General features: G+C 37.3%; 1 protein-coding gene across 2 annotated transcripts in view; it reads right to left on the bottom strand.

Moving 5' to 3' along the window:
• Positions 1-22,301, bottom strand: part of slc44a5b (solute carrier family 44 member 5b) — a 57,391-nt gene extending 35,090 nt beyond the window's left edge. For both annotated transcript variants that reach the window (XM_038269682.1, XM_038269683.1), the window contains exon 1: positions 22,068-22,301. In XM_038269682.1, the coding sequence (XP_038125610.1) occupies positions 22,068-22,104 (37 nt within the window). In that variant the 5' untranslated portion in view covers positions 22,105-22,301. The remainder of the gene's footprint in view (positions 1-22,067) is intronic.
• Positions 22,302-24,199: the final 1,898 nt, after the last annotated feature.

Below are 24,199 nucleotides of genomic sequence, written 5' to 3'. Positions count from 1 at the left end.
ACAAAAAAAAACAAAAAAACAAGAGAAGTTAAAACAAAAATGTACAGTACAAGCCAGTTTAGGGCTCACACTCTTGATTGTCTTTGAGCCATTTTTCCAATCTTGTGGAGAAAAGTCGAATATCAGTCTGTGACTTAAGCCCCAGAGGCAAAGAGTTCCAGAGATGTGATGCTTTCACTGAGAAGGCCGACTGACCCATAGATGTCCGACATCTTTTAATCCTGCAGTTCCCACTAGCTCCAGCTCTTGTCCTGATTCCTTCATTTGCATACTTTAAAACAAATTTACAGATTACCTCAGGGGCAAGACCATTAAGGCATTTAAAAATAGCTTTTAAAAATGAGAAATTTATAAAATTTTCAAATGTCATCATATTGTGTTTTTTAATAATTTTGCAGTGATGCCACTTCACCGGTTTTTGATCGAATATTTTTAATGCTTGCTTGTGAATGGAGAGTAAAGGTTTTAAAACAGACTTTGTGGCCTGGGCCCAAACGATGGCGCAATAAGACATATGGGATAAAATCATTGCATGTAAATATACTTGTGCAGCTTGATTTGATACATATGGTCGAATCATTCGAAAACAGTTTATATTTGTCTTTATAGTTTTTGTCATTTTCTTAATATGGGCATCAAATTTCAATTTAGTGCCAAATTGGTTTGGACATCTTTTTATTTAATAAATGAAACCAGTTGAAAGCCGACATTTTATTTTGTTTGGTTATAGTAGTCATGTTTTTTTCTGTTTTTTTTTTTTTTTTTGGTGGGGATCATTCGAAACTTAAAGTGTCACAGAAAAACAACACACAAACATCCTTTTTAACATAACTGTCCATTTATAAAGTATACTTTACCAGAGCCTCATTACTGTACTTTAATTGTAACACAAATTCGAAATCCTGGCATCACCAATTTTGAATGTGGGAAATGGATTTATGATGAAACTGTAGGGACTGTTCGGCACTCTCACAGCTGGATGTCAATGCATAGTCAATGGCTGTCTTCTGTCAGGTCACTTGTCCATTAAGGTGGTTTTGGAACATTAAGTTGATTATGCTCTTTCAATGATGCTGAGGCACTTTTGACAAGTGAATTTCCCTGCCATTTGTCCAGACACAAAAGTCAATTTTTCAGGGAAAGAGATGGGCAGAAAAATGGAGACTAAAAATAGCTGGGAGTGCAGTTTAATGCTCCAGTAGAGAAATGTGGAATAGAATGAATTCCATTCAATTGATTGTATCTGTCTAAAAAATCCAGATAAAACTATGAAAATAGAGCTAAGAGATGCTAATATGTTTTAAATCATCTTCATAAAGTTATTTTAAAAAATATTCAAATAAGGATTTAAACACATATGATGCTTAAAGGTATTGTGGAGGATTTCTGGATTTTTTAAATACCCGCCCTCTCCACTTTAAAAAAAACTGCACATGCTCAACCCTGTACCTGCTCCTGAGAGGGAGCGTCTATTAAACGTATGCACGATCATGCACAAGCACATTCCTCCTCGTTTTACTAGCAGTGAAGTGAGATGGATTTCTCCAAATAGAATGCAAAACTTTACCTGTTAAGTAGAAATTTCGCAACCGACACATCAGTGGGAAGCACGACCTGTGCTTTCAATGTACGCCGTGGTGTGAAAGTATCTCCCAAAAAACATTCTGGTAGGGATGCACGATATTGGGATTTTGGCCGATATCCGATATGCCGATATTTTAAAACTCATGTAGCGATAATCGATATCGATACCGATGTTAAAGCTGGACAAAAATAAGTAGTCATTGAAAATAGCAGTTTTGTTATCCATTTCTGACACTTTGAAAAATAATATACTCGAATATATTTTCATACAGGTGCTGGTCATAAAATTAGAATATCATGAAAAAGTAGATTGATTTCAGTAATTCCATTTAAAAAGTGAAACTTGTATATTATATTCATACATTACATACAAACTCATATATTTCAGATGTTTATTTTGTTTAATTTTGATGATTACAAATGACAACAAATGAAAATCTCAAATTCATCATATCAGAAAATTAGAATATTACTGAAGACCAATAAAAACAAAGGATTTATAGAAATGTTGGCCAACTGAAAAGTATGAACATGAAAAGTATGAGCATGTACAGCACTCAGTATTTAGTTGGGCCTCCTTTGGCCTGTATTACTGCAGCAATGCGGCGTGGCATGGAGTCGATCAGTCTGTGGCACTGCTCAGGTGTTATGATAGCCCAGGTTGCTCTAATAGTGGCTTTTAGCTCTTCTGAATTGTTGGGTCTGGTGTATTGCATCTTCTTCTTCACAATACCCCATAGATTTTCTATGGGGTTAAGGTCAGGAGAGTTTGCTGGCCAATTAAGAACAGGGATACCATGGTCCTTCAACCAGGTACTGGTAGCTTTGGCACTGTGTGCAGGTGCCAAGTCCTGTTGGAAAATGAAATCTGCATCTCCAAAAAGTTGGTCAGCTGCAGGAAGCATGAAGTGCTCTAAAACTTCCTGGTATGTGGCTGCGTTGACCCTGGACCTCAGAAAACACAATGGACCAACACCAGCAGATGACATGGCACCCCAAACCATCACTGACTGTGGAAACTTTACACTGGACTTCAAGCAACGTGGATGAAGTGCCTCTCTTCTTTTCCTCCAGACTCTGGGACCTTGATTTCCAAAGGAAATGCAAAATTTACTTTCATCAGAGAACATGACTTTGGACCACTCACCAGCAGTCCAGTCCTGTTTCTCTTTAGACGCTTCTGACGCTGTCTGTGGTTCAAGAGTGGCTTGACACAAGGAATGCGACAGCAGAAACCCATGTCTTTCATACGTCTGTGTGTGGTGGTTCTTGAAGCACTCACTCCAGCTGCAGTCCACTCTTTGTGAATCTCCCCCACATTTTTTAAGGGGTTTTGTTTCACAATCCTCTCCAGGGTGCGGTTATCTCTCTTGCTTGTACACTTTTTTCGACCACATCTTTTCCTTCCCTTCGCCTCTCTATTAATGTGCTTGGACACTGAGCTCTGTGAACAGCCAGCCTCTTTAGCGATGACCTTTTGTGTCTTGCCCTCCTTGTGCAAGGTGTCGATGGTCGTCTTTTGGACAACTGTCAAGTCAGCAGTCTTCCCCATGATTGTGTAGCCTATAGAACTAGACTGAAAGACCATTTAAAGGCTTTTGCAGGTGGTTTGAGTTAATTAGCTGATTAGAGTGTGGCACCAGGGGCCATCAATTTTGAACCTTTTCACAATATTCTAATTTTCTGATATGATGAATTTGAGATTTTCATTTGTTGTCATTTGTAATCATCAAAATTAAACAAAATAAACATCTGAAATATATGAGTTTGTATGTAATGTATGAATATAAAAATTCCATTTAAAAAGTTTCACTTTTTAAATGGAATTACTGAAATCAATCTACTTTTTCATGATATTCTAATTTTATGACCAGCACCTGTATGCTGATATCAAATAGATTTTTAAAAATGCCGTATCGATCCATTTTACTTTCAAAATCTCGTGAAATTTCATCGTTCTGTTACAAACTCTCGTGATATTTTGCAAATTCTTGTGAGATTTTGTTAGTAAAATAGATCGATACCACGTCGATATATCAACATATAAAAATATGGCAAAATTTCGTGAATTTTCGGGGGATTTCGTAGCATAACGATGACATATAGCAATATTTCATTAGTAAAAGAGATTGATATGGTGTTTTTAAATGGCAATATATCAGCATATGAAGATATTGGGATATTTTAATGTATCAATATTTTTTCCCTCGTCTTTAGAAGTTTTTAAGTCTGTAAAAAAGAAGTTTTTGAGGAAGAAGAAGAAGTATTTTTTTTTTTAGACTTTAGGAACTCACAAGCTGATCAAATATCGGGTTAAATATCGGTGGGGTGGCCGATGTCCGATATTCAGTTTTAAGGCCGATACAGGCTGATACCGATAGGGGGCCGATTATATCGTGCATCCCTACATTCTGGTCTTGTTTCTCTCTTCCTAGGCCTTTCTTTTCTTCTCATACACTTTTTAGCTACTTTTTCTCTCACAAACCTAGGCCATTTTTCAAAGAACCAAGGTGAGAAAGGCAAGCTTCAATGACTGGCTGAAATGGTAGCTCACCACAGATATACACCTGAAAATGCGCATGAAAAGAAAGCTAACTGGGGACGAGCGTGTAGGACAGTCTTACATAATCTTATGACCAGAATTATTGAGAATTAAGAGGACCACTCATTTAAATGGTCCACCCGGCAAAAGAAAATTCCCCCTACTATACCTTTAAATGTATGAGTTTTCTGATCTGCTCATTACATTTAACTGTCAAAATGGGACAGAGGAGTCTTTTATGTCTTTTTTTTAATGTTTTGTCGTTGTCCACCACATACAATTAAGAATCGTTATTTTACAAATGTTGTTCTCTTTACCTCTTGGATTTGCATTGATGAATTGGTTAGAACACATTTTAATTGCTCCCGAATTTGTTTAAAACCTTATTTAACATTTATTCCAAAAAAGTTAATAAACAATCCAATGGACTTAGTTTTCAAGTTTGAAGATGTTTTGCTTACCATTCAGGAAGCTTCATTTTATTTTCAATTCATTTTGAATTGAAAAAGCTTCCTGGACGGGAAGCGAAAAATCTTCAAACTTGGAAACATAGTCCAGTGGATTGTTTTTTGTTTCTTACATATTAGTTGTCAGTTTAGTTGAGTTTCACTAGCTGTAGTAAGGCTATGCTCACACTGCAGATCTTGAGGTCTTCATTGAAAATATTTCCTTACAATTTCTTTTGAATGGTCAGGAAGACAGGACGCCACTTAAATACAGCCACCACCAAACTCTTCTCTTTCTCTAGTCTAGTTTTAAAGCCCCAACTTGATAAACCAGACTAAATGTTATATTAAATGTGTAATTTAGTCTGGCCCACATGAATGAGACATTGGAAGATTGTTGATGAGAACTCATTGTTTTTCAAACCATGTCTGTGCCTACTTGCCAACGCTCTGACCAATGAGAGCAACTGACTGTGACGTAGTAATCGCGACAGAAAGCTGGTGGGGGAGTGTAAACATACAGCCTGTCGGTAAAACAGCGAATTCATCCTTCTTAAAAATGAATCTTCCTGCTCACGTTTAAATGAAAACCCCAAGTCTAATCCTTCCAAAACTGATTCCAAAGCTGAGTCAAACGAGAACTGTTCAATGGTTACTGCCATCTTCCTTGTTGTGCTTTCTCAAGTGTTGCGCAGATTTGTCGTCCCGCCCTCAAAACCCTGCGTGCTTTGTATCCAAAAATTTAAAACACATATCTGCGTTGCAAAGATGTCAGATAACAGTGCACTGTATATGGAAGTACTAACAAATGTTAGAACCTCTATGTTAATGTGAGGTATTAAACAACGGGAGACAAGAATATTGTGATTAATTGTAACAAGATGAAAAAGTTAAGAGAAAACTAGAGCAGAACTACTTACGATGTGTTTTTTGTGGAGCAGTGAATGCTGTGTTGAGAGGATTCTATAGGAATGAGTAGTTAGAGACTGGATGATAACATCAAATTCGGATGATATGCAACATGAACTTTCAGACAGCAAGTACTCTAAAAATCATCCAAATAATATCTGTTTGAGTACTGCATATGGAAGTAGCCTACAGTAGTTAGATTTCTGGGAGGTGAAAAGATTGGAATTGGGCACTTCTGCCTTCTATGAAAAAGCCAGATAAGAGTTGCATATGGACAAAAAAAATTATTTGGATGTGGTGTTAATGTAGCCATCAGGGTAAAAGAAACCTAAGAATTTTGCTAAAACACACATTACACACGGAGTTTAATTGTTCTTGGTATTAATTTTCTATATTTGAAATCAAAGTTGTTGTGAACTTAGTCCATATGTGTAGAGAGTTAACTGTTGGACCAGGATCTGAGCTTTAATCAACCTTTCATCTGTGGTCCAAACACATTTGGGCATGTGTGTTCAAAGGACCACACATAACAGTCTGAAAGTAATTTGATTAAATATTACAGAACGTATATAGATGTATAGAAATGCACAGCAATATATCAATTTATACTTCATTTAAGTATTAGAAGATGCTCTAGATGAGTGAAATATTTCATAAGATTAAGAAAACAAAGGGAAAACCCACTACAGCAATCCAGCAACATGGGCCTTTGGCTTTTCTTTTGTCTATTAGTCAGTGTACAGAAATCCTTTCAACCTCTGTCTTTTGTGAACTTTCTCTCTCAGGAGGACAGTGCAATCATTATTACTAGTCTGTGCTTTATGAGAAGACAACAGAATCCAAAGCTTTAGCAATTTTTTACATTGCAAAGTCTCTTAGGATCCAGTAAAGTGAATGAACGTGTTTTTAACACAAATGACTTAGTAATCCCCCCAGTTAGCTTCTATTAGTGCATGACAACTTTTTGCTGTTCTTGTATTCTGAAAAGGGCCATGATACAGTGCTAACTGGCATTCCTTCACATAACAAGAAGGCTGAATCTAGGCTGGGATTCAGCTCCCTAGTGTGGAATTACCGTCAGTGTCAGAAGCTGACAGCAAGGCCTGCTGCTCCAAGCTAAGAAGCAGTAGTATTGTGGCAGGGGCTTTGTGACCTTGGTTACTTCTGTGGGAGCCTCCAGGCATGTCAGTGGTATTGCTGAGTTTTTATAAAGTGAGGCCCGCTACTTCTGTAGTAGATCAGTGACAGGCTCAGACAGCTCAGACGAGGATTTATTGAGTCTAAATTCAAGGATTATAAATACCGTACTATCGAAAATCACCGGAAATAAAGCAGAGGGAAAAACTACCAAAATACGTGTGTTAAATACATCCACATGCATGATGGAATATAGGAAATCTGGCTGTGCAAATGTTGTAGGTTTTGTCTGTATCAATAAATGAAAAAATGATAAAGCCATTCCATAGCTTAATAGCAGCAAAGTCAACCAAAATTATGATATGTAGTAAAACCTGCATCCCTTTTCATCTTAACCATGAATTGCTAACAATAATATATTAATTACTGCATATATATGTGGAGCAGATAAAGTAGTAATCAAGTTAGTCATAAAAAAACTAAGAATTGTTTAAAAGCACTTTACAGTTTTCCCAGATGTAATGTGAAACAGATATTTGTAGATGGCAGTGACATTAGATGTTGAACAAAAGCACTAGTTCTGGCTTTAAAATAGGACACAAGTAACTATCTTCTTAAACTCCCAATAACAGTAGCAGACTGAGAATGCTATGATATTAAACCTTTGCTGTCAGCACCCTGTCAAGACTGTAAAAATGAATCGTTTAAGAAAGTTACCCAAGCGGAGAAATTGTTAATTAACAGGATGCCCAACTCAACATTTCTATGGTGAATGGAGCCCATATCTGCATTGTCATTTACAAACCTGCTACAGAATGATTATGAGCTACTTTCTTACCTGCCTGAGTGGATGAGTATTTCACTAGCACACTGAATGCACACAGGGCACTCACTACAAAGTTAGAAACCTTATATAATACACTGTGCTCAGGGGTACATTTCAAGCTGGCAGTTGAATATGAATAACAGGCTGGCAGCTAGTTTCTCTGGTTGTGATACAGAGTTTATATCTTTTTTAAACAACCTACTGTTTATTCCTTTATCTATTTTTAATCATTCCTTAGATTGACCTGTCAATTACAGACATTTACAAGATTTGAAAAGTTAACTCGTAGCAAAGAAAATTTGGCAAGCCACCCTGATGACATTGATATACAAAATACTTCCATAAATCTTTGAGTATAAAATCATAATATTGCAAATTACTATTACTATTTACCACACTGTTAAACTCACAAATGCCTACAATCCTCTCTTGACAGGCAAACCTAGCAGGGAGACGACACCATAAAGCCGAAACTTAGAAGATGCCAGAAAGTCCCAATGACGAATCCTTAATTCATATATCATTATGGGAATGATTACAAAGACATTTCTTAGACTTTGTGACCCGCTGCTTCAGGACCTAGACCACTTGTTGATGGAGCCATGAATTTACCTCTTCATCAGAATAATTTGACAAAGAACATCTGTTTTTGGCCTAAAACCCAAGTCCACTTGGGATAAGCAATCTGACAATAATTTAAGCAACCGCATAAATAAATTTCTTTTTTTTTTTTTTTTTAGCATCCTATTGAGTGGTGTTGAAAATTAGCACATTTGCTTACACACTTAAGAATTGCATTCTGGTTTATCCCATGTGTATGAGGTGACCATATTAAATGAAAAAAAATTATTTAATTAGAACCATCTCTGAATGTCCCAGAAGGAAAAAAATAACATACAAATAAAATGCTATAGAGGTCTAGCAAAAGTTCTGACTTGAAATGGTATAATATGCCCTTCAAGCTCCAAAATACTCCAATGTGACAGTTAGCTACGGGCGGTACAATCGCCTATTAGGTTAGGTATAATACCTTTTTCACATTGGGAAAGGCTGGTAACGAGGGCTTTAAAATAGACTTCCATATGTACTCTGGTTATCTAAAGTGTGACAAAAAAAGAGACAGAGGAAATGTCTTGGACTTTTCTTTTTTACTGCACTTACAGTAAATAAAATACTGTCTGGCTAAATTCTCTATGAACATCTTTTAGACAGCAGCGCCTCAGTCTAACTTTGATTACGTGTAGCCGTAAGGTTTAGCTCTACACATTATTAAGCTCCCATTAAACCTGCTCAAAGAAATGTGGAATATTTAGCATAAATTTCCAAGCTGAGTGAGCTAATCAAAAGCCTAGTGGCCACCTACCGATGTTTTTCTTTGTCAACAGTAACCAATTAAAATTTAAGGAACCACAAGAAACCACAACAACTTATAGTCTTGCTTTTCTGCTTTCAAAGAGGAGATACTGGATTCTAACAGAACATAGCAGCTACCTGTGCATCTGCCTGCGCTGCCATGTTTGTTTAGGTTCAGCTGTATGCTCAACACCTCTTGATTTCATCAGAGTTATATCTCCTTCCTTGAACCGTGCAACGTGACTGGTCTCACACAGTTAAAGTGGAAGAGGGACAAGACTAGGGTCCTGAATCAATTCGATTTTGATTCATACACTTCTAAATCAATTAATTTCGATTCGATCTGTTTTAACAATAATGAAAGTGGTTCAACTGTGTTTCAAAATACTCAAGTATTTTATTTTTTCCTGTCATATTAAACACAAAGTGAAAACTTGTAAATCGGACAGTTTAAAATTGAGATGTGAACAAAACTATCTCAAAAGTGCAAACTTGTTTGCGAAAAGTAAAAAAAGTTTGATTGATCCACAGGGAGTTTACCTGACTTACAGTTAATTCTAGAGATGCATCAATCCACTCTCTTACAATCAAATTCAATACACATATTTGGCAGGGGTGTGAATAATGATTGTTTTGTACCGATCAATAGATCCAACAGCCAACGATGCAATGCATTGACACGTCTGCAAGAGTAGCGACTAGGGGTGGAACGATTCACAAAATCCACGTTTCGGTTCGATTCACGGTTTCTGGTCACGGTTTTCGGTTCGATTCGATACATGTTGATTGTTACACCGAAATTCCATAAAAAATTATGAAATTAATGAAAAAATCCCCCCAAAAATAATGGATTGTAATTATTTTAAATGATCCGCGGAAACCCTGGATCATTTCCGTATGTTTTGCTGCTTTGAATTTAATCATCTGGCGCATGCTCTCTAACCTGACAACAGCCAGATGCATGTCTCGCTCATGTCTCGCTCTGCCACATGCATCTGGCTGTTGACAGGTTACATGCTCTCTAACATCTCCAAGGAACTCAGAGGGGAGCGGACGAAGCCACAGTGGGGGCTGTAGGCTTTGCTTTGAGCAGCCGGTCTGGAGCGCAGCGGGGCGGAGCGGGGGTTGCTGACGGAGTATGAGGGATTTCGGGGTTAGCATGACATGTTGCTGTTAGCATAAACAAAACGTGTTGCTCAATGCTTGCACACTGTTGCACTTTTATCCACAACTTTCTTTGCGCTGTCATCGTAGGTCACTCTAAATGCAAAGCGCTCCCATACAGCAGACCTATAAAGTGCTGCTGGCGCGTCTTCCAACTCCAGTTCTTTCCCACTCGCCAGTCCGACACAATTCTCCACAACAACTGATTTTTTTTCCCTGCTACACCCGACTAAGCTGCTTCGCTTCTTCTTCTTCTTGTTTACTACTGGCGGTTGGCTTTGGTCGCAGTACCGCCACCTTCTGCTCTGGAGTGTAATCGCTTCCTCTATGAGAAAAAGGAGCAGCGCATGAACCGAACGAAACACACGCGAACTGAACCGAGACAGTCGAACCGAACGATTCTGACGGTTTTCATAAATCGTCCCATCCCTAGTAGCGACTCATAATAATTTTTTTCCTCCAGTCTATTTTTATCCATTTGCGCTTGGCCGTAATTCTGACTCTCGTGCTGCAGTGGCACTACACCTATTTTGCCCTCCTACCTCACTTCCTGGTTATGCTCCCCGCAGATGTGTGTTGCAGTGAGATTGACGCCTACATTTTTAATTTATGCTCAATATTGAAGCGTGGTCTGCGCTACACGCTATGGGTCTAGATTAGGGCTGGTAAAAAAATCGATTTAATCGATTTTTAATTGATTCCTTTACATTTTTGCAAAATTGATGTCTAGGGAATGAGATCGATTAGTTTTATAGTGACGCGTGTGACGTTCACATTCAAATGAGCAGGAAAGATGCACTCAAGATTACTTCAAGCCAGACAGCTGCAAACATCACCAATAGGTTGACTGAAGACATTAACAAATGGGGGCTGACCAGCAAACACCCTGTAGTTGTTACATACAATGCTGCACATATGGTTTATGCAGTGAAGATAATGCATCTCATGCATCTCTGCTATGTCCCCGTTGTCACGTCTGCTCGCTCTAGTGAGGCTTCATTTTTTCACGTTTCACAAACAAGTTTGCACTTTTGAGACAGTTTTGTTCACATCTCAAGTTTAAACTGTGTGATTTACAAGTTTGCACTTTGTGTTTAATATAACAGGAAAAAATTAAATACATGAGTATTTTATTTAAACACAGTTGAACCACTTTCATTATTGTAAAAACAGATCGAATCGAAATTAATTGATTTAGAATTGTATGAATCAAAATCGAATCGATTCAGTCCTTTGGCTAAAATACCCAGCCCTAGTCTAGATATGGCCGACCCGATGAGGAAGGGACATGACGGCGAAAATTGTCCCATTTTTGGTGGTGTATTCTTGAGTATAGAAAATAATCGAATCGTTGGGTCAGGAAATCGATACTAAATCGAATCGCCATGATGGGTGTGATTTACACCCCTAATATTTGGGTTAAGTGCATCACTGATACAACACTGATCAAATACCACTGTTAAATAAATGAACCATATACCTTGTCTAGTGAGTTAAACATGGGGCTGAAAAAGGTAGCCAATTCACACAGATATGATTGTACCTTTTATTATTGACTAACAAATAAAGTAGACATTATTAGCAAAAATAAATAAAAAAATCAGTTTAATACAAAGTGTGATGCAAACATATATTTTAAAATGAAGATAAAATATGCCTGTACAATACTTGCTGTAGATCATTGAAACTGTATTGCCATGTATAATATTAAAAATGAAATTGAATGATTGGATCACAAAGTTCATTCCTCCATTATCCAATCCAGCTAATTTGTAAATATCTGAGCCGATATCTAATCATGGTATTGGATCTGTGCACGTCAATGTTTTCCAGTGTCATATCTATTGCACACCATAGAGTGTGAGGCTGAACTTGTAAAAGGAAGAGATGGAGTTTGACATTCCCTATGGCGAGCTGCATGTCTACAGAGAACAGAGCGGTTAAACTGCAGCTGACAGACTGCAGTCTTGACTGGCAGATTGCAGAAGTCATGCACTCTGAGGGGAGATCTGTGTCGGACTGGGGGGGTGGACACTAGTAACCCCCTTAAGGACCTGTCAGTGGGGGGTGATATGACAGTGCCTCTGCTATGTTTGAAGATGTTGTAGCTGATATCTTTCCTAGATCATAAATTGGAGCAGCTAATAAAAATTAGATTTACTCATTCCTCTGATGATCAGTTTAGCTTATTTCAAGAAGGGAGGATGTTTTCTTTTAACTGCAATGAATAATGCACAATTATATTCTGTATTATGATTAAGTAAATAATAATTTACCGGTAAAAATGTATAAATTCAGCTGCATCAATCCTGTCAGAGAAATGAAAAACCATTAACTCAGTTGCCATTTCTTATGAGAAGTTACTAAATAGAATGTTTTGCTTTCCTTCTGCATGGGGAGAGGTAGCCTAGTGGTTAGGGCAGAGGGCATGGGATCCTGAGGTTGTAAGTTTGAAACCCACTGCTACTCTGGGCCTCTGAGCAAGACCCATAACCCCCGATTGCTGCACGGTGGCAGCCCACTGCTCACCAAAGTGGATAGGTTAAATACAGAGAGTTTATTTCTTGTTGTAACATCAATAAAGTTTGTTTACTCATGTACTGCATGGCCTTCCATTGTTCAGTCTCGACAGTAAACTCAAAATGTCATATTTTGCACAGCAAACCTTTTATATAAAAAATATTTTTTTAGTAAAGACCCCAGACATGAATAAAACAACATAAATGATTAAATTTTGTATTTATAACCTGGGGGCTTAAATTAAAACAGCAATATGTATTAAAAAATAAATTACTAGTTTGATTTCATAAGAAGGATATTGCTGCATAAAGATAAAAGATCCAATTACTTGGGTAATTAGTTAGGTGGGTTAATGGGGAGAAAATCTGCATGTGGCCTAAATATATCTATCACTACAAGCTCAAAGCTGCAAAAGCAGACTGAGAGAGATGATAAATCCTTTGTTTTTCACTGTGTTAAAAGAAAGTAATGAAAATATCCCAAATAGGACGTAAAGCTGCTAATATTATCAGTCTAATACACGAGACAGGAAAATCAGCAAATGTGGTTTATGAGGTTATGAATATAACATTTTAAGATCCAAAATAAAAGAAAAAAATTTTTTTTATTTTATTTTAATGGTTAAAATAAAGACATCCTTAGTATTTTATTCATCATTTTAGAACCTTTTGGTGTGTCATTACATTTGTCATTATGTCTTCAACCAGCTCTAGAGAGGTGAAAGTCTCACTAAAGAAGTTTGTCTCTCTTAGATGATTTTAAGAGTGACTGTTTAACTGGACCAATAAACTGCTACAACATATCCTCTCTGATATCCAGTAACTGTTATCTCTCCAGCCATTCAGCATTTCCTCTCTTTACCTAGGTACCTAAAATTCAAAATAAAAGAATAGGACTAAGTTAAACTTTGTAAAAATTACAGAGGGTGACTTGTTTGTAAGTTTTGCTCCTGGCAAAATCCTCAGTGATGTGGAGCTTCATAGCAATGTAAAGCATCCCTGATTTTAGAGTGGGTGAATGTAAATGAATGTAAATTAGGGTATGCATCCAGACATTTCCAGTATCTTAAGGAATGAATGAATTCTGCATTCTTTAACCAAAGTGACATATCTGACCAAATTTGGTCATGGGTGCCTAAAATCTAATAGCTGAAAGGTCTCTTACAGTACACCATTTTTTTTATCACATGTGCATGCTATTACCTACCCCATTTTTTTTAATAATGTAACGTCTTCTCTGTTTAATTATCTTAACCCTCAAAGACCACTACTTAATTGACCGTTATGCTAGGCTAATATTTTTTTGGAACAATTTGTCACTATAAATGACAGCCATAATCGGATTTTGTTGTTGTTGTTTTTGTTTACATTTAGATGGCTAAATGAAAAACTAAGCACTGTGGAATTTAACTATGCTAATATTACATTTACAAATTGACCACACAGAAAGCATTATGTATTCTGTGCATTATGGATGGTTATACAATATACTGTATGTTAAAGTAACATCAAATAATCTGTCACAGTTCCCGGAGAAGTTTTTTTTTTCTTGGAAGATCTTTCTAGTAGGACCAGGTTAGGTGGATGTGTGACCACTTGCTAGCAATGGAAAAAAGGATATCTTGACTTTTTTTGGGGACGATCTTTCATTAAGAACAGAAAAAGCGCAGACATTTCTCCTCAATCATAAAAACTAGACTATTGTTTGGAAACATATAATGTCCCAGGATTATGAAACTAATAAAATCTCAAATTAAAAGGAAGGAGGAGCTCCAACCTGAAGCATGAGCATACATCTCTGTCATAACTACAGATAGGTCAAGCCAGACCAAAAACTATTAGACAAAACTAAGCAATATTTTACCACAGTGTTAACTTTTCTTTATTAAATCATTATATTTCAGACACTCAGCTGTTTTATTGATGCTCAAATGGAATAGAGTAACAATGTGGTCAACAGTAGAAATTACAACTACTGAATGGAGCCAGAATGGTGCACTCCATTCATCCATTATTTGAAGGAGTTGTTACCGTTATCCTTGAGATCTCTCTTTTATATTTTCTTTACATGGACGCGACACTTGGTCTAATGTGTCAGTAGCAGCTTCAACAAAGCTTGTGTAGAGCTTATAAAAAGTGTTTAATGTTGCAAGAAATGCTGCTTTTCTCTTTAGGCCAGACAAAGTGCACCCTGGCACTTGATCTACTAGCTACAGTGACCAATTGAGCAAAAAAGTTCATGTCCAGTACTGCTTGTCTCCTTTCTGGAGAAAACCAATAAACTAGAGTTGTGCAATGAATAAACATGGTTTTGATGCTGTGGCTGGCTGTAGTAATCTGCTGGCATTATTATCATTAGCAGACCAATTTTTTGTATAAATTCATAATTCTTGTTTTCTTTAAATTCTTAACATATATCACAACCATTTTGTTTTGAACTACCTGAGTGAGCAGAGTCCTCCTGTTGCCTGCAGCAGTATAGGTCTGTGTACCTTTTTAGTCAGCAGAATTCAACTCCACCCAGTTTCTGTACCACCGTTTAAAGGGACACAGCCATGCCATATGCATATACAAAAAATAATTTGGTCATGACAAAATAAGGTTATATACACCAAGCATCTGTCCTCATAGTGTTTAAATATTCCTTTTTGAGGCTAAATAGAATGTTAGTATCCAATGTGATGAGCCGACATAAATAGATGTAATCTGCCTAACTATTAGACAGCTAGATGGCAACAACTGATGCAGTTACAGTACATTATTGACCCTGATTGTCCTGCAATGCCTGATGGTAAAGCAACAGCTTGCGATGGTTGAGGACAAGCCGATAATAATTAAATACGTAAACCAATCTACAGAACTCTGAGTTCTAGTGAACCCTCAAAACAGCCTTCTATCAAGGAAAAAGTAAATGCTGTTCAAACCAAACACAAACAGGGGCACAGCATCAAGGTAAGAAATACATAAATAAAATAAAGAAAAAAACGTTTTACTTTAAGATAAAAAAAATATTTGAAAGAATTTGAAAGGTTAGGATCCATTCAACAGTGTATGTCATAAGACTGTGTGTGGAACAGCGTGATCTGCGGCGTTCTAGATTATTCCAATATCAATGCTTAACCAAGGCAATGAGCCTCAATGTCCTGTCAGTTCTGTCAAATCACAAAGAAAAAAATGGTTTAAAAGGACTACAGTTGCTGTTGGAGATGATCAAGGATAACATGCAACTAAAGTTGTCCACTTGAAGATAACAGAAACACATGTTCTGTCAGAGCATCCACTGAACAAATAAAGTCAGGTATTCCATCACTGTGCTAAATGGCTCAGCTAACTGATAGCCACGTTGTAGGTGGCAATCTTTGTTGTACCTGTGGCTGGCCTGGTAGCATGATTCAATGCAGACTAAGCAACAAATAGGCATAAGCTGTCCTCTTCAGGTGGAAATGAAATGGTGAACCAAACTAACTTGATTTACAAGATTGTGTCTTACTGTTATCAATAATTATATTATAAATATCAACATATAAATTAAAAAAGCGAGCCATTGTTCATAGTTTTGTGGCAAGGGGGCCTCATCTTGTAGTACTCTAAGCAATTACATCATGGGATTGGTTCTGTTGCTGCCAGTTGAATCCATTGGTAATACCAGCGATATCTCACAACCGTAAAACACTCAAGAAATTCGGTATGATTGATTACAAGCTGAAAAGCCACTTCAGCATCCAAATCCCACTGCTAATGCTTTCGAGCCCATTCACTGTGTGACCAGAGCCGTGGAAGGAAGAGAGGGGGCCTTTGTGGAGCTGGTTCATATGTTTTGGGTGGAACAGGATGGCAACGCTACGTGGCTGCTGTTCACCCATGCCCAGTGTGATGGAGTCCATCTGCAAACAGTAGGCTTACCTTGACTATGTAATGCGCAGCAAATTCTGCATTACCAATGTTCCCTTATTAAGACTGCCAAGAGGTGGATGTTTTTGAGGTGGCCATGCTTTCCCAAAGGATGTCCGAGGGGAATCATTGGAGCGTCCAGTAAACACAATTCAAGGAGAACGCTCGCAGGATGGTGAGGGAGAGCATGAAGCTGAGGATAACCTGACTGCCTGTTGGGAGTCATTGTGAGAAATAGACCATGTCTTTGAAGGTTTGGACCAGCTGTGGTGACCGCTGGCTAAGGGACCCTCTGCTGCAGAGATATGTTCATCCTGACAACTGCAGTTTGACCAAAAAAAAAGTGCATTAAATAAGAACTTCAAATAGGGATAAAGTCGGAAAACTAAGTTCCAGTAATGGATGTTTCTTTTTTTTTTATTAGGGGAAGAGAAAATGACCTGATATCTGCCAACATAGTTTACTTGCCGCTTCTCTACATGTATGGCTTGTTTTAGCACCCTTTCATTTTTGAGAGGAAGAAATGCATGAAGTAGAATACACATACACACAAAAAGTACAGCTAAAAATGAAAATTATATGGGTATTATATGGGATAATAATGATACATTAGTTATTACAAAGATGAATGAATAAACAATCTAATTCAAATATGTTTATACTTTTTTCCCTCATTGTATAATTTAATTACTGCATACCTTTATCATTAAGGCCCATTTCATTATAGACGTATTTATTGAATATTTATTAATTTATGTATTTATTTTGAATTATGTCAGAGTTGGTCCCCCATAAGGTTTTGATATTGGTGTATAATTTTCATAAAATATCATAAATTGTGACTGTGTCCAAAAATTACCATTACACCTCATAATTCTTGGTGATAACCTCAGTTTTAAAATGTTTTCAAAAGACCAAAATATGGTAGGATATGGCTTTAAAGTACAATATTTCAACTTTTAAAATCAAATCTTTTCTCATTTTAACTTAATTAATGACAAAAACTACTTTTTCAAACTTGCTTGTTTGTCAGTTCCCCGACCAACCCCCCCCCCAATCCCAAATTCCCTAATAATAGAATCTTAATAAACCTCAAATTGTATTAATTAATAAAACTGATTTATCACCCAGCCCTGGGTTAAAGTAGTCTTAAGTTCAGGAGTACTTTGACACTAGGCAAAAATAAATAAATAAATCAACACAACATTGTTGATTCCTTCACTTTGAATTGAAGTTTATATCAAAATTATATATCAAACCCAACTGCATATAATAGTAAGTTAAAGTATCTAGACAGATTTTTTTTGAATCAACAATATGAATTGTTTCAGGGTTTATATTCAGAGGCACAGCCAGAAAATCCTAATAGGGGTGGCCAGAAGGCACCAGAACCTCAGGGTCAATCTACACTGTTCCAACAGGAACAAGCACAGGATCCATATTTCCTAAATGAAAGACAAACTGTACTTCCATGCGGTCTTTGCTAAGAAATAGACGCATATATTTAAACATCTATGCTGTGTAAATAAAAGGAATAGTGGACAAAATTCTTTCAGGTTTGAGATCTGGGGCGAACATATTTCAATTGTCATTACCTACTTTTATCAATAATCATTCTGCAAAAAATATATATTTAAATCTACTAATATCCACATTTAATTAATTTTTTATACACTCACCGGCCACTTTATTAGGTACCCCATGCTAGTAACGGGTTGGACCCCCTTTTGCCTTCAGAACTGCCTCAATTCTTCGTGGCATAGATTTAACAAGGTGCTGGAAGCATTCCTCAGGGAGTTTGGTCCATATTGACATGATGGCATCACACAGTTGCCGCAGATTTGTCGGCTGCACATCCATGATGCGAATCTCCCGTTCCACCACATCCCAAAGATGCTCTATTGGATTGAGATCTGGTGACTGTGGAGGCCATTTGTGTACAGTGAACTCATTGTCATGTTCAAGAAACCAGTCTGAGATGATTCCAGCTTTATGACATGGCGCATTATCCTGCTGAAAGTAGCCATCAGAAGTTGGGTACATTGTGGTCATAAAGGGATGGACATGGTCAGCAACAATACTCAGGTAGGCTGTGGCGTTGCAACGATGCTCAATTGGTACCAAGGGGCCCAAAGAGTGCCAAGAAAATATTACCCACACCATGACGCCACCACCACCAGCCTGAACCGTTGATACAAGGCAGGATGGATCCATGCTTTCATGTTGTAGACGCCAAATTCTGACCCTACCATCCGAATGTCGCAGCAGAAATCGAGACTCATCAGACCAGGCAACGTTTTTCCAATCTTCTATTGTCTAATTTTGATGAGCTTGTGCAAATTGTAGCCTCAGTTTCCTGTTCTTAGCTGAAAGGAGTGGCACCCGGTGTGGTCTTCTGCTGCTGTAGCCCATCTGCCTCAAAGTTCGACGTGCTGTGCGTTCAGAGATGCTCTTCTGCCCACCTTGGTTGTAACAGGTGGTTATTTGAGTCACTGTTGCCCTTCTATCAGCTCGAACCAGTCTGGCCATTCTCCTCTGACCTCTGGCATCAACAAGGCATTTCCGCCCACAGAACTGCCGCTCACTGGATGTTTTTTCTTTTTCGGACCATTCTCTGTAAACCCTACAGATGGTTGTGCGTGAAAATCCCAGTAGATCAGCAGTTTCTGAAATACTCAGACCAGCCCTTCTGGCACCAACAATCATGCCACGTTCAAAGTCACTCAAATCACCTTTCTTCCCCATATTGATGCTCGGTTTGAACTGCAGGAGATTGTCTTGACCATGTCTACATGCCTAAATGCACTGAGTTGCCGCCATGTGATTGGCTGCTTAGAAATTAAGTGTTAACGAGCAGTTGGACAGGTGTACCTAATAAAGTGGCCAGTGAGTGTATGTTACTATTAAAGTAGTTATTTATCTATGATTTCACTGAAGACTCCGAGATGACTTGCAGAGGCACATCATTTTAACTTTACCCCAAATAATTCAAAACTTAGTTCTGAAAAGAGCATATTTAATGTTTGTATATTGATATGCATAATCTGTTATCAAGTAGGTGTTAGTATATGAAAAATTTAAATGTTTAATAAGTTTCCCCTTCAGAGTATTACTGCTGCCACCATCTGTATTAGAGGGAAAAAATTGTAGGGGTGGCCAATGATTGGCTAAGGGTGGCCATGGGCACCTCTGGCCCCCCATCTAGCTCCGCCCCTGTTTCTATTTAAATTAAATTTTGCCGTAACACTATAAATTAACATAATTTAACCGAAAGAAATTAACCCATATTTAGAAAAAGAAAAAACATTTTGGGAGAGCGCTGCTAAGTGAAAATAAGACGATAATTACCAATGGTTTAATGCTGGAACAGCAAAGCAGGCATTAGATCAGACTTACCAAAAGTAGCTTCCTTAAACCTTATTTTAAACCAAAAGATCAATAAATTTGTTAATAAATGGATATAAGTATTAATATAGAAGTTGGTTGTAAATACAAACTCACAACCAACTACTTTACATTAAAGGAATAGTACACCCAAAACATGATTAGCCTTCATTTTCTACTCACCCCCATGCTGAACAACACTCTGGAGTACTTTTTTGATATCTCAAATGCATCTGGAGATCTGGGAGGCTTCTTGCTGTCTGCTGACATTCAAATAATGGAGGTCTATGGTGCCCGAGACAGAAAGGTCCATAAAAGTCCACAAAAAACGTGTCAATATTCCTCCATACTGCTCGTCCAATGTATTCCAAGTGTCCTGAGTGGGTAGCATCCAGAATTTACTCGAAACGAAGTCATTTAGAATGTTTTTAGAGCATAAACAGTAGTGTATAGGATTTCCTGAAAGCGCGTTCACGAGTCTACGGAAACCGCGGCAGACCAAACCCGATGAAAGTGCGCATTCAGCTCGGCAAAGAACTCATGCTCTTCCTCAACACTGAAGTCCTCAGACATTTTTCTTTCGTTGTTTCTTTCTTTGCACAGGTAAACAGCACATTTCTTCTTCTACACTTGCATTATCGGCAGAGCAGAAGATGAATGCGCACTTTCATCTGGTTTGGTCTGCCGCGGTTTCCGTAGACTCGTGAACTCGAATGCGCGCGATTTTAGGAAATCCTATACACTACTGTTTATGCTCTAAAAACATTATAAATGACTTCGTTTCGGGTAGATTATGGGCGCTACCCACTCAGGACACTTGAAATACATTGGACGAGCAGTATGGAGGAATATTGACACATTTTTTGTGGACTTTTATGGACCTTTCTGCCTCGGGCGCCATGGACCTCCATTATTTGAATGTCAGCAGACAGCAAGAAGCCTCCCAGATCTCCAGATGCATTTGAGATATCAAAAAAGTACTCCAGAGTGTTGTTCAGCAAGGGGGTGAGTAGAAAATGAAGGCTAATCATGTTTTGGGTGTACTATTCCTTTAAAGCTACAGTGTTTAACTTTTAGCGACATCTAGCGGTCAGACTGCAGACTGCAGCAACATGAACATCTCCCCCCCACCGCTTCTCCCCCCCAACAGTACGGCGAGCGTTACGGGACAAAATGTCTTCCACGACGTCCGCATCACCTGCCTTCTCAAGTGATGAGGTTTGTTTACATAGATAATTTTACAGATAGTATTTCATTAGTCTGTGTAGGGTATAGATTTCATGTAGACTTAAGATAAGAAATATACCCGTTATTTTTTCTACATCGTTATGACGTTTTGGCGATCTCGCAATCGCTAGTTTGTTGGCTCTGCGCTGCCGTAGCGCAAAGATGTCTGCCTCCATGGCTGCGAGACCCGCTCCTATGTAATTATAAATAACGAATTCTAAGGCAACGCAAATATTAAGGTTAAGAGGCTGAGCTCGTAGATGATGATAAATAACATAGTTATGTATAATATATTACATTTCTGACTGTATATCCCTGTAAATATTACACACTGTAGCTTTAAGAATAAGCATAATTTTTTAAATTAATAATAATTTATTCACAATCAACTACTTTACCTTAAGTATAAGCATAATTTTTTAAATAAATTATAATTTATTAACAACCAACTACTTTACCTTAAGTATAAGCATCATTTTTAAAATAAAGTACAATTTATTCACAACCAACTACTTTACCTTAAGTATAAGCATCATTTTTAAAATAAAGTACAATTTATTCACAAACAACTACTTTACTTTAAGTATAAGCATCATTTAAAAAATAAATTATAATTTTTACACCAAAAGGTCAATAAATTTGTTAATAAATGAACATAAGTATTAAAATAGAAGTTGGTTATGAATACAAACTCAACTATTTTACCTTAAGTATAAGCCTCATTTTTAAAATAAATTATAATTCAACACCGCAACAAAAACATAAACAGTCAATTATATCAAAACAAGTGGGGCAAACTGCATCGTGACGTATTCGGTTTTGAATATGAATAGTTGTTTTTCCTACTTGTCTACTTGAATAAAACTATCAGCCATCTAATCGTTTTTTTCTACCGTTACGTTTTCGATGCCAACCGATACGAAATTCTAATTAGCGTTTAATAACATTGGCTATTATCTAGGAGCGCAGCAAACATTTAGTTGTAGTTTAAGCGTAAAAAGGAATACAGTCACATCCAGTTGGAACAGCACTAATTGAACCAAAAAGGCTGCGTTCACAACAAAGACGGACCAATAATAACTCACCATGATAAGAAGATGGGGTGTCCGTTCTTCTAGCCATGGCAGTTAGTAGAATAAACACACCAACGTCGTGTTGGTTTTGAAGACTGCATATGAGATTCGAGGTGAGCCTCCGTTATTTTATCCCGCAGCAGAAGCAGGGCTAGTGGAGAAATAAACAAAGCAGTCTGCACCGTGCGGGGCTCCTGGATGCTCTGAGGATGCTTCATTCACGCAGCTGAGCGTCGGTCGTGTTTACAGAAGCGACGTCATTAATTATTCCAAACGGCCTTAAAGGAGCCGCTACACTTTTCCAACTCCCTTTGTTACAAACCACACTTGAACGGACGGGGATATTGATGGCTAAAACACGAATGGAATACCGAATTTTGTATAGATATTGTGATTTTAAACCAATATAATTTCGCCAAAGGTATATTTGAATTATCAATGTACTAACAACTGTCCGAAACTAAGTGGACTAGAGGAGAGAAACACTGACCTCAGCCGGCATTTCTGTGATGTTGCATATTTTCTTTGTCCCTTTGTCTTCGCCTCCCCCTCAAATGCTATCATATCCAAAAATAGGTGTTATACCCACTTCTTTATCATCTGGGAATAGTCTGTTAATATTATAGTACGAATTGATCTACAGCAGTAATTTTTAAACGATCTGAGTTAGATTAATCACAAACACTGACTTTGGTCATAAATTACATCAAAGGATTCCTAAGAAATTCATCTTTTTTTTTCAAGCATGCCAGAGAATGGGAAGTCAAATTTGCCAATCAAACGTGATGATAATTTATTAATTTCAAAGGAGAAGCCCCTTGAGTTGAAGCCTTTTGTTTTTAAAGGGGTTCCTGATATAAAAAAAGCAGCAACAAAAAGATAAACAAGGCAGATTCAGCAGTATATGTATCATTGAACCATTCATATATAAACAAAACCCAACAGCATAACCATACACACAGTCCAATCACACAAACATTCAAACACACAAAGCTCTCAACTGCAGTAACAGGTAAACAGTATTATAGTTATTAAAACAATGCACAGTCAAAATAATGACATATAATTTGTAAATGATGAACAAGGACATTTTTAAACAGATAAAGAGTATGGAGCGTAGAGAGGAGGAGAGATGTTCCAGTCAAAGGGTGTTTAAAAGACAATTTTCCATCTTTTTTTTTGGTGATTGCTGAAACAAAAAAAATAAACAAAAACTTGAATAGTATATCTATATGCAGACAAAAACTGAATGAAGAATGATTTTAAATAGCCATGGTCATTAACATTAAAACACTTAAAGGTGTAGTGGAGGATTTTCTTTTTCCGGGTGGATCATCTAAATAAGTGGTCCGACTATTTGTCAATCATTCTGGTGATATGTTTACATAAAGCCGTCCTATGTGCTTGTCCCCATTTTCACTTTTCAGTGGCGAGTCTGACACAGTGGAAAAGTTGCAAATCTTCTTTTGGGAAGTAAGCCTGTATGAGCGATGCAAACAGCAACTTTTAAGCGGAGCGTGCACGAGGAGAAATGGGCTCATGCATGATCTTGCACACATTTAATAATTGTTCCCTCCTGGGAGCACGTACAGGGTTGTGCATATGGATTTCTTTTTTTTTTTAAGTGTAGAGGGCAGATCTTAAAAAAAAGGCAAAATTCCTCCACTGTGCCTTTAAAGATTAAAACACTTAAACATAAATAATGGTGAAATAGTTGTCTGGAACAGTTGTATGGAGTTTGCCAAGATACTGGCACAACAGACAATGTTGCAGAAAAGACAACACAGAATAAACCTGCACAGAGTGTTATATATGAATTTAAGTGGTTGGAGATACATGGAGAATACTGTAAGTGATCTGTATTAGAGTTTAAATGTCTTTGAAAGAAGGGTACTGCTCCCAGATGGACTTTTTAAACTGTGAGAAAAAAATGTAATCCTATCATATTACATTATCAGCTTACACAGAGTTTGTTGTATTTTATTCTCCTGTCTAGGACCAATAAAAAATACAAGAATGGAGAATATGTTATTTGTTTAATATCTATTTTTCTAATGATCATGTTTCTTATAGTAAAAATGTACCGACTCATCTAAAAAAAAAAAAAAAAAAAAAAGGCCTTTGTAATATTGATAATGAAATCC

The sequence above is a fragment of the Cyprinodon tularosa genome, unplaced genomic scaffold (genome assembly GCF_016077235.1).
Source record: "Cyprinodon tularosa strain WSP-4 unplaced genomic scaffold, ASM1607723v1 ctg735, whole genome shotgun sequence".
NCBI lineage: Eukaryota > Metazoa > Chordata > Actinopteri > Cyprinodontiformes > Cyprinodontidae > Cyprinodon > Cyprinodon tularosa.
Note: the sequence above shows the minus strand (reverse complement) of the source record. Positions and strands in the feature narration are given on the sequence as shown.